Source organism: Vulpes vulpes, chromosome 12 (genome assembly GCF_048418805.1).
Source record: "Vulpes vulpes isolate BD-2025 chromosome 12, VulVul3, whole genome shotgun sequence".
NCBI classification, from domain to species: Eukaryota; Metazoa; Chordata; class Mammalia; order Carnivora; family Canidae; genus Vulpes; species Vulpes vulpes.
Genome location: NC_132791.1, coordinates 17,072,597 through 17,084,609, shown reverse-complemented (window position 1 = coordinate 17,084,609; position 12,013 = coordinate 17,072,597). Strand labels below are relative to the sequence as shown.

The 12,013-nt window shown below is 45.0% G+C and overlaps 1 protein-coding gene across 2 annotated transcripts in view; it reads left to right on the top strand.

Moving 5' to 3' along the window:
- Positions 1–3,291: 3,291 nt before the first annotated feature.
- Positions 3,292–12,013, top strand: part of TMEFF1 (transmembrane protein with EGF like and two follistatin like domains 1) — an 80,065-nt gene continuing 71,343 nt past the window's right edge. For both annotated transcript variants that reach the window (XM_072727847.1, XM_072727846.1), the window contains exon 1: positions 3,292–3,709. In XM_072727847.1, coding sequence (XP_072583948.1) covers positions 3,508–3,709 — 202 coding nt within the window. In that variant the 5' untranslated portion in view covers positions 3,292–3,507. The remainder of the gene's footprint in view (positions 3,710–12,013) is intronic.

Below are 12,013 nucleotides of genomic sequence, written 5' to 3'. Positions count from 1 at the left end.
CATGTGATGGGGGTTGTAGTAGATGACCATTAAGACCTTTTTTCCTCTCTGAGATTGTATGATTGAAATCGGAGAAATCCTATTTCTGTAGTAGAGTCCCTTTTCAACTTGACAACTTTTGAGAAATCTATGCTGAATTTTTCCTACCTAATTTGGAGAAAGATGTAGATGCAAATTAATTTGTGATTTATGGGCACTGGGGTTTTGCGTTTTATTTAAGGGTTGTCTCCTCTAGTATTTCTGCCTAGGCTATGGTTAGCAGTCAAATGAAAATTAAATGCACAATACTGGGGGTGGGAGAGCCAAGACAAGAGGGCGGGAAAGAAGCACAAGAAGAGGTCAAGACTAGCAGAGAAGCTGTTGAAGGAATGCTCTGAGAAGGAGCCTTTAGCTGTGGCTTAGCAGTCAGAAACCTGGGATCACACTTGAAACAGACGCCAGAAGCTGGATTTTCATTTTACCAATTGCCATGCTAGCAGTTTAAAGTTTGAGGCAAAAAAAAAAAAATAAATAAATAAAAAAAAAATAAAAAAAATAAAGGTTTGAGGCAAATCTTAACAAAAAGTTAACATATGAATTTACATAAAAAGCCAGTTGAAAATATAATTGAGAAGAAAATAGAGTTTTAAATTATAAATATAAAAATTTTCATTGAAAAACAATTCAGACAATATAGAAAAGTATAAAGGACAAGTGCCAATTACTCGTAAGCCCCCTTTCAGAGATAATCACAGTTAATATATAGCTGTATATTTTTCTTGACATCTTTCCTAGGGATGTGTACACACACATGTATGTTTTAGAAATATGGGATTTTCTCAACTCATCAATATTTTTTCCATGTTATAATCATAAATAAAATTGCAAAATACTTCGCCATACAAAGAGGCACCATACTTTATTTCCCACAGATGGACATTTAGTTTATATTTACTACTATAAAAAAGTAATGAACATCCTTACATACATATTTGTGTGCTTGTACAATGATTTCTTTAGGATAAATTCTGATACCCGGAATTCCTAGATTTAAAGGGTAAACAGGGGACCCCTGGGTGGCTCAGCGGTTTAGCACTTGTCTTCAGCCCAGGGTGGGATCCTGGGGTTCTGCGATGGAGTCCCACATCAGGCTCCCTGCATGGAGCCTGCTTCTCCCTCTGCCTGCGTTTCTGCCTCTCTCTCTGTGTCTCTCATGAATGAATAAATAAAATCTTAAAAAAATACAGGGTAAACATATTTTAAAGGTTTTTGATATAAACTCAAATTGCCCTCCCAAGATGTATAAATTAATAGTGCTAGATTTTGTTAATTCTTTTAACTATTGTTAATTATGTTGAGGAAAAAAACCCCTTGTGGTTTCAATCTCCCTTTTATTGCTAGTGGGTTTTTAAAAAAAATTTTTTTTATTGGAGTTCAATTTGCCAACAAATATAGCATAACACCCAGTGCTCATCCTGCCAAGTGCCCCCCTCAGTGCCTGTCACCCAATCACCCCAACCTCCCCCCGCCCACCTCCCCTTCCAATACCCCTTGTTCGTTTCCCAGAGTTAGGAGTCTTTCATGTTTGTCACCCTCACTGGTATTTTCACTCATTTTCTCTCCTTTCCCTTTATTCCCTTTCACTAATTTTTATATTCCCCAAATGAATGAGACCATATAATGTTTGTCCTTCTCCGATTGACTTATTTCACTCAGAATAATACCCTCCAGTTCCATCCACGTCGAAGCAAATGGTGGGTATTTGTCGTGTCTAATGGCTGAGTAATATTCCATTGTATACATAGACCACAGCTTCTTTATCCATTCATCTTTCGATGGACACCGAGCCTCCTTCCACAGTTTGGCTTTACTACTGGGTTTAAATATGCCTTCATATATATTGTCGTATTTTATGTTATTTATTTTTAAAAATACTTATTTATTCATGAGAGACACAGAGAGAGGCAGAGGGTGAAGCAGGCTCCCTAAGGGGAGCCCGATGCAGGACTTGATCCTGGGACCCCAGGGTCACCACCACCTGAGCTGAAGGCAGAGTCTCAACCCCTGAGCCACCCAGGCATCCCTGTATCTTAAGTTAAAAAGACAAGTCAGCTTCTCATTTTTCTGTTATGTCAACGTTTACCTCTTGATTTATATTCTTCATATTGAGTATATTATCTCCTATTCACATTGAAAATATTTTCTCTGATGTGGCTTTGCTTGTGGTGGCTTTTTGCACATTTAAAAATGTTGAGGCATATTTATCAATTTTTCAACGGGATTTAAAAAAAAAAAACCAAAAAACTCCAAGGCGAGAAGCCGCATAATCTACGGAAAAGGCAGAGGACCTTGGAACAATCCAGTCCATAACCTTACTACCCTAGGTCTCCTCTACCAAGATGTGATGGAGACAGCACCGACGGGGAGGCCGACCACATGGCCTCTCTGGGGCCCAACTTCCTCATCTATGGGATGGGGATGAAAATGAAAACTCCCTTGCAGGGCTGCAAAAAAGAATTGGGGAGAACGCTCGTGACAAGCTTCGTCCAGGTCTTGCAAGTGGCAAGTTGGCAAATGCATATGCAAGATGAGCTCTTATGGGGAGTGGGAGAGGGCAATATGGATGTTTAAAAGGGTCTTTTAAATTCCGTTGGTGTTTGTGGGGACGGGGTGGGGTGAGCAGCCTAGCCGCTCGCCGCATCTCTAAGAACTGCACAGCGGGAGTTGGAACTTGGGTCCCAGTTCGGATGCTGCCCAGTTCTTGGGGTGCGACCTTGGACCAGTCACCTTCGCCTCTCCGCGGCTCAGTTTCTTTGCCGGGAGCAGAGATGGGTGATGGACCACCTGCCCTTCCTTCGCAGCCTCGCTGCTGGGCCGAGGCAATGCTCGAAAACCACTTGCAAAGGGCGGCAAAGGCGTCCGTCCCGGCAGCGCCCCCCGCGCCCCCGCCCCCGCCCCCGCCCCCGCCCCGCCGCAGGAACAATAGCTCCCCCGGAGGCGGCGCCGGCCGCGGGCGGGGGCGGGGGCGGGGGCGGGGGCGGGGGCGGGGCTGCCGACGCGGGCGCCGGGGGTGTGCGCGGGGCGGGGTCGCAGCCTCCCCTCCCGCCCGCGGCTCTGTCACGCGCCCCTCGCCGGGCGGGCCGGGGTCTTTGTGACGCGGTGGCGCCGGCCGCGGACACAAAGGGAAGGCGAGCGGCGAGCGAGGGGCTGCGCCCGCCCGCGCCCCGCCCCGCCCGCGCCCCCCGCCCGCCGCGCGCGCGCCCGCCCGCCCGCCCGCGCCCCCCGCCTCGGGCTCCCCCACGCGGGCCCGCACCCCCGCGCGCACCCCCGCGCGCACCCCCGCGCGCGCCCCGCGCCCCTCCGATCCGTCCCGAGCGCGCGGGCCGGGGCCTGGCGGGCGCGGCGGGCGGGCCCGGGATGCCGAGGGGCTGCTAGGAGGCGCCGAGGCGGCGGCGGGGCTCCCGGCGCGCGGCTGGATGCCCCGGGCCTGCGGCTCCCTGCGCTTCCCGCCGTCCAGGGGCGCCAGCCATGGGCGCCGCGGCCGCTGAGGCGCCGCTCCGGCTGCCTGCCGCGCCCCCGCTCGCCCTCTGCGGCTACACGTCGGTGCTCCTGCTCTTCGCCTTCTCTCTGCCCGGGAGCCGCGCGTCCAACCAGCCCCCGGGCGGCGGCGGCGGCGGCGGCGGCGGCGGGGACTGTCCCGGCGGCAGAGGCAAGAGCATCAACTGCTCAGGTAGGAGCGGCCGGAGCCCGCCCTTGCGGCCCCTCCCCCCCCCCCCCCCCCCCCCGTCCGGCGGCCGCGCGGGCAGGGCCGGGGCCGGGGCCGGGGCCGGGGCCGGGGCGCGGGGCGCGGGGCCCGGCGGGGTCCCGGGGAGTGGCCGCGCGTGCGGCCGCGTGTGTCGAGCGTCTGCGCGGGAGCGGCCCGGGGCGCCGTGGGCTGCGGGGCCGGGACCCGGCGGGGGCGGGGGGCGGGGGCGGGGGCGGGGGGGCTCTTGGTGTGACCGCGGGTGTGCACGCGGGAGCGCGTGTGTGCGAGTGTGCGTGGTGAGGGCCGCGGGGAGGCCGGGTGTGTGCGTGCGTGTGTGTGTGTGTGTGACGCCGGGGGCTGCTGCGGGCGGGGGGGCGAGCCTCGGCCCCGGAGTGACCCGGGACCTGGGGTCTCGGACTGTGGTGCGGGTAAAGGGCACGGGCGGCCCAGAGGACGTGGATTGACGCTGCCCAACCGCCTGTGTGTGTGTGTATTTGTCCTTTGGGTTCAGAGTTGCCGTGGGGGGGGGGCGGTGGAGTGACCGCGAGGTCTGTGGATGTCTGCAGGGAAAAGTCCTGGGGCGCAGGAAATGACCCTGTGCATTCGTGCGATCTGCGGGGGGCTCTGGGATACACCCTGGGGCATGCACGGAGGAGGAGGGTGGGTGTCCTGGAGTGAACCCCGTGGGTGTCCATTCAGAGGGAGGGAGCTCTAGGGAGTCATCCTGCGCAGGGTTTGGGTCAAGAAAGCTAGTAATTGGATTTCAGGAAGTGCCTCTCTGTAGCTAGGTGTGACCGTGGGTTTTTAAGGTGGTGTGGGGAAAGAGGGAACCGGTTCAAAGAGCATGATCCCTGTGCGCGTGTTTGTGTGTTTTGCGGGAGGGCCTGGAGATTGGCAGCAGTGGGAGCAAGGGAGTGACCTCTCCCCTTCTCCAAGGCCTTCCCCCCTCCCCCCACCCCCCTTCCCCAGGTCTTGGAAACAAAGAGCTTGCTGGGGCTCTAATGGAAGAGACTGGAGATGAGGGTATCTGGGCTGTAAAGTTCCTTCTTCCTTTCAAAAGGGGTCCCAGAGGAGCCCTGGGGCAAGGAGAAGCTTCCAGGTCTGATTTAGGGGTGGGTGCATCCTCCTAGAGCTGGCCTAGCAGATGGTAGAGATCGTAAGCCACAGCCTTGCTAACTTACCTTTTATCAATTCTCAATTCTCCACTTGTCTTCTCTAAACCCAGAGGGCGGGAGAAGAGGCTTGGTGGGGGGTGGAGGGTGGGGGGAGGGAGGAGGAGGGGAAAGGGAAAAGAGGATGGACTTAAGGCCACCCCGGGGATCCACTGGCCTGTCTGCCAGACAACATTTGTACCTTTGGGCTATTGAAGGGGCATTGTTTCTGGGGGAGTGAGGAGGGACCAAGGGGGTCTCAGCACAGATGCTACCCTCCGTGAAGAAAACCTTTGGCCTGCTGTTTAGATTTCAAGGTCTAAAATCCTTAGTAATTTTCATAATGGTATGTTTTATGATGGGGGAGGGATTTTGAGCACCGTAAACAATGGCATGTCCATTAAAAGCTTTTCCATCCATGTAATAACTTTCACTTTATTTTTTTAATGTTAAGTGGGATATGGGATAGTGCTTTAATAAATAATCACACATTCATGGTTAAGAATAAAAACCATTTGTATATTGGAGTGCCTTTTTGTAGCAAATATTTGTTATTATCAAACTTGTAAGTGATCACACCATGTCAAAATATTTTACTGGCTAATGTGCTGTGATTATTTGTTCTTGCTAAGCTAATTTGTCCTTAGCAAAATACAATGTGTGTTGATGGATGTTTCTGTGTATGTTTTCTAACTCTTCAGTGCAAAGTACAACTTTTAAGTAAGGACACGGGGCTGGAAACCCTCATGGTGTAGGAAAAGGGGACTGATTTGGAGATCCAGGCCCTTGCTAAGGAGCTTAGCTTAGTAACTTAATCTTTCTTAATTTCCTCTTCTGTTAAAAGAGTGACTTGGATTTGATAATATCTAGCCATCTTTCAAGGATATATTGATATCCATGTAAATAAATTAGGCTTCTCAAAATGTTTTCTAATGCTAAGATCCATGTGAATAAAGCTATTCATGTGAATAAAGCTGGGTCTAAAGCTAGAGCTTTAACTAAATGATATTTGTAGATTCTTGTTATAACTTTATAGAATGAAAATCCGAGAATGATTCATATGGAAAGAGGTAATTTTTTTAAGAACTGTAGCAATCCGATCTGGGCATAGGCATCTATTAATGCATCTTGAGATTTTACATGGATTTTTTTTGTAGTCACTTTTATTACCCAGGCATTTCCCACATAAACTGAAGATTATTCCTTCCTGTATTTTAGTTTCAAAATCTAAATGCTGGCCTTGACTTCCTGTTACTTTTCTTTTTAAAATTTTTTTAAAATTTAAATTCAATTTAATTAATATGTACTCTGTTATTTGTTTCAGAGGTTGAGTTTAATGATTCATCAGTTGCATATAACACCCAGTGCTCATTACTTGAAATGCTCTCATCCCCCACCCACCGCACCTCCAGCAACCCTCAGTTTGTTTCCTATAGTTAAATCCCTGTTAAGGGCAGCCAGGGTGGCTCAGCGGTTTAGCGCCCACTTCAGTCCAGGGTGTGATCCTCGTTCCCTGCATGGAGCCTGCTTCTCCCTCTGCCTGTGTCTCTGCCTCTCTCTCTCTCTGTGTCTCTCATGAATAAATAAATAAAATATTAAAAACAAATAAATCCCTGTTAATTTTCACTTTTAATTTTGGATCATCATTTCAGCCAACTGTGACCGTTCTGGAATCTGATTCTATCAGGCTTTTTGTGTTTTGGTCACTCACAGTATTGTGGCCTTTGCAAATCTGAAGAGCAGGTCTGTGGCTTTATTAAGAATAAAAATCAGTTTTTATTAAGAATAAAAACCTTTTAATAGAAGTTGTCTAGATCACGGAAAAGGATGCAGCTCTATGATATTTTACTGGAGACTTCCTTCCAAATTGGTTGTTGTTGATACATTAATCAACCAGATGTTCAGCCAGCTATGCATCCTCCTTGTAGAGTTTAACAGATTTTTGAACTTCTGCTGTCCAACATTTTCCCATTTTGTTCACTAGCCTATTATTTAAAGATTCTGTCTGATTGTCTTGTTAGAATCAGTTATGTATATGTGTGTATCATTCTCCCTTTTTCCGTTTTAATAATCCTATCTGATAGATAATGTTGTATAGCCTGCCTTAATTAAGATCCCAGCTGGCTTTTACATTTTATCATGTTCAGAAACATATTTGCCCATTTCTAGACTTTTTCAGGGGATACGTGGCATGTTTACCTATAGATGCTTTTCTGGATTGGCATTTCTCCTTTTTTTGAAAGTTGAGCATACATTTCTGGTCTTCTGGCATTGTGTCAAGATAGCTTAGATAATCAGCAGTCAGATCTTAAAGTTTTTTCAGTATCACGGATTGTGATTTGTTTAGATCAGAATGCAGATTCTTTTGAACTAGCTGTGTATTGTTATTGTCCAAGAATCATGCCACTTACCTCAGATGTTAGCTTCCTTTTATGAGCGTTCTTTTCTTCAAGATCAAGCTCCTTGATGTTTACCAAAGCAAAGAAGAAACTGAATGGGTCTGTATTTGTCCTTGTCATCTCTTGATATTACAACATCTTCCCAAAGCACTGGGTCCTTTGTTTATTTCTTCTTTTTCTAAACAAGCTTTTTTTAATTGTCTTCATGCCTCAGCTCTCCAGTCATTCTGGACTTTATAGTTACTGCTTTGGTGTTTTGTATCTTCTTATTTGTACTTATTTTTAAAAAATTAACTTACCAGAAAGTTCCCTGTCATCCAAAGAGAAAAAAATTTGGAATTACATGACTTCACATTACATGTGAAGAAAGATGAACTTTGAACCTAAGGGACCAGGTGACCTTAGATGTGGCATTTTATCCTCATTTGTAATATGAAGATAATGACGATGCTTCGTTTGGACTCTAGGTTGAGAAGAACAAACGAGGCTAACTATGTGAGTATTTCTATCTTAGGAATGTGGCTAAAGAAGTGGAAAAACATAGTGAGAGACCAATTAGTGGCATTTGGTGGTAGATATAAAGGTGGAGAATTTGAAGTAGGTTTTAAAAGTCATGGAAATTAGAAGTGGGTCCTTTGGACTGTGACAGAGTGGTAAAGATGGTACAAATGGATGTTATGAATTTCATATTAAGAGACCTGTCTTATTAGTGGCAATTCAGAATTTTGGGGACTAAAAAGTGAATTTTTAAACATCTGTGTGGAATCTTGACCAGGACTTCTAGATCCTTGGTATGTAATATGTGGGTCTTTATTAATTTATTTGTGAACCTTGATTGAGTACCTGCTTAGGGTACTCTAGTATGCTAGATGTTAAGGGAAATAAATGAGAGGCCATCGCTGCCTTCAAGGGCTTTGTATTCTAACAGAAGTAGTTAGCCTTTTATAAATCTATGTAAAGAAATTTCTGTTTAATACATCTGGGCTTTCTCTCAACATTTCCCCTATTAATAAGCATTTATTGAACACTGACAGCACTGGAGTTTTTAAAAAGTGTACAATTAAGTATATTCACAAAATTGTACAACCGTCATGACTATCTAATGACCGAACATTTTCATCACCCCAAAAAGAAACCCTATACTTATAAACAGTCACTTCATTTTCCTCTCTCCGTACAACCCCTGGCAACTGCTAATCTACTTTCAATGTCTGTGGATTTGTTTTTTTGGACATTGAATGTAAATGGAATCCTGCAACATGTGGCCTTTTGTGATTGGCTTCTTTCAATTAGTGTAATGTTTTCAAGGTTCATCTGTCTTGTAGCATGTGTTAGAACTTAAGTACTTTTTATGGTTGCATAGTATTTCATTGTATGGACCACATTTTGTTTATCCATTCATCAGTTGGTGGACATTTGGGTTATTTCCACTTTTCATCTATTATGAATATGCTGCTATGAACATTGATGTAGACATTTTTGTGTGGACATATGTTTTCAGTTCTCTTGGGTGTATACCTAGGAATAGTTTCTGAGTCACATAGTAACTCTGTGTATAACATTTTGAGGAACTCCCAAACTGTTTTCTAAAGCAGCTGTACCATTTTACATTTTCACCAGCAGTGTATGAGGGTTCCGATTTCCCCACACCCTGGCCAACGCTTGTTCTTGTCTTTTTGATTATAGTTATCCTAGTGGGTGTGAAGTTATGTATCAGTGTGGTTTTGATTTCCATTTAACTAATGACTAATGATGTTGAGCACATTTTTATGCATTTAGTGGCTCTTTACGTATCTTGTTTGGAAAAACGTCTATTAAGATCATTTGCTGGGTTTGATTTTAGCATTTTGGATTAGACATTCCCTTAGTAAACATACTAACCAATTCCCATAGCACCCAGATGCTCAAGCTGGTAAGTTAGCTCTTGTTTGCCTGTGAATCATATACTTCTCTGCTTACCAAGAAAGAATCAGTTGTGTTTGTTCTCAAAGTTATACGAGCGATCCTTTGAGTATAAAATAACAAAAATTACTCATTGGTGCAGTATTAATCCAAAAAGTTGTCTTTTAATGAAATGCTTTACAAAGACTTGATAAAGGTTAGAGAGAGAGAGAGAGAGAGAGAATTGCCTTTCAGTGAATTAGATTGTGGTCAAGACAACTGAAACAGTTTGGGGAAACCTTATAAATCTCTGAAAGGATTCTACTCTTAGAAAAATTTGCAAGTATTTTTAAGTATCTCTTTTAGTTATCTCTACACCCAATGTGGAGCTTGAACTCAGGACCCTGAATACTCTCCCGACTGAGCCATCCAAGTGCCTACGTCTCTTAATTTAAAGGAAAGGAAAATGGACATTGTAGTTAATAGGTTGTAGGTGTAGCTTACCTAAGAAAGGAGGGCACTGCATTTGGTGCTATACAGGAAATGAATGTATGTTTGTTTAGATGTGTGAAGTTCAAAATGTGTATATTTCGTTTCTTTTTTTTTTTTAATTTAAAAATTTTATTATTTGAGAGAGGGAGAGAGATCACAAGCAGGGGGGAGAGGGAGAAGCAGAAGCAGACACCCTGCTGAGCAGGGAGCCTGATGTGGGGTTCCATCCTAAGATCCCAGGATCATGACCTGAGCTGAAGGCAGATGCTTAACTGGCTGAGCTGCCCTGGTGCTCCTATGTCTCATTTTTAAATTATTTCCTCCTTTACCTGACTCTTGATTAATTGCTCAATGGTCACTCATACATGTTTAAAAAGAAAGTTTTTTACTGTAAGGTGCCCTAAGGAAGATATAAGTACGGTGTTGAAGGAATGAATAATTCTGATTTGTAGGAATCGAAAAACGGTGTCTCTGAGTAAGTGGCACCTCACTTGGGCCCAATAGACAGAGTAGAATGTCAACTTGAAACAAGAGGCACACTTTTGCCTGAGGGCTTTGCTTTGATACTCCTTTTGCCTGGAACCTTCTTTTCCCAGTTATTTATCCCCTCAGTGCCTTCAGGTCTTTAATGTCACTTTCAAAATAATGCCTTAAAATTGCAGCCTTTTCCAACTTCCATCCTCTCTGCCCCTCTCTCACCTTAATCTTTCTTAATGCTTTTTTTCCTGTTTCAAAGCAACTTTTCCTGTGTGACCTACTATACTTGTTATTATCTGTCTCCTCTATATACCTCCATGAGGGCAGGGATTTTTGTGTTTTATTCACTGCCCTATTGACTGTGCTTAGAATAGTGTCTGGCACAAAATTAGGTGCCTCTACATATTTATCTGTAGAATGAATAACTGAATGGACATAGAAACTGAGGAGAGCTGGGAAGGGTAGGTATTCTAGGCCGAGGGAATGGTGATGGAAAAGGCCCAGGGGTGCTTGGGTGGCTCAGTGGTTGAGCATCTACCTTTGGCTCAGGTTGTGATCCTGGGGTCCTGGGATCAAGGCCCCCTCTGCCTTTGTCTCTGCCTCTCTCTGTGTGTCTCTCATGAATTAAAAAAGACAACTCTTAAAAAAAAAAAAAGAAAAGAAAAAAACAGGGAGGGGGAATCTTGGGATATTTGGGGTGTGGGGATAAAAGTAGCAAGTGAGTCACATTGCCACATTAGTGGAAGGCCTTGAAGGCTGAGGTTTGCTACTTGCTCTGAAGACAGGGAAACTTTAAGGATTTGAGCAACATCATGGTTTTAGAAAGCGAAGGCTGGAATTGGTGAAGGCGATCTGGAGAAAAGAGACTGGGAACACAGTGATAGAGGACAACTGTGGACATGGGGAGAACTAAGAGCATTTGTTTGTCCTGCACAGTTTTAAAAATTTGCATTGGGAGTGCCTAGGTGGCTCTGTCCGTTAAGTACCTGCCTTTGGTTCAGGTCATAATCCTGGAGTCCCAGGATGGAGCCCTGCAGTGGGTTCCCCGCTGAGCTGGGAGTCTGCTTCTCTCTCTGACCAACCCCCCTCCACCATGCTCTCTCTGTCTCACTCACTTTCTCTCTCAAATAAGTAAAATCTTAAAAAAAAAATTGCATTGGTTACTAACCATTAAAAATCTGGAGGTTTTCCTTAAAAATCTGGAGTTTGATCATCCTTTCTAAACTTGGGAGGTATTGGTAACATCGGGCTCTTGTTTCTAGATGGCAAAAGTCACCCAGAGCTGTCCAGTGGGGCATGAGTACTTCTCTTTGCCAATCCTTGCCTAGCTAGGCTTTCATTGATCTTTTTCTCCCTTGGCTTCTGGATCTTATGCTGTAGGAGGCAGTGTGAAGTGTGTTGCTTTTAATTTGAGATGGAGAGCCTGTTTGGAAGAGAGTCAAATTGGTGTATATATTTCTTCCCTCATTCCTATTATTCACAATGACCAAGTTAGATGCAAATCCTTATTTCTGCAGTGCTCAGCCCTTCCTGGCTGGAGACCTCTCCTGCCTATGCTCCTTGCACCTCCCACTGTACTCTATTCTTTTCCTTTTCAACCCTTTCCTTGAATCCACCTTCTACCTCTTCATATTTGAAGGCTACCCTGCTTCTGATTATACTGTTTTCCTTGAAAAGCAATTTGATGATGTTTTTTTTTTATCATATCTAGCTTTCCTTTATTAATTTTCTATCTTAGTATTACATCTTTTCCCCTTCAAGTTTCCCTTTTTTTCTCTTTCAAGTTCTTTAGGTGGAAACTGATCATTATTTGTCTTTTTCCTTACCACAAGGATATTTCAGATAAAATTCCTCTTGTCATTCTTATAAAACATGTAAGTATAGGTATG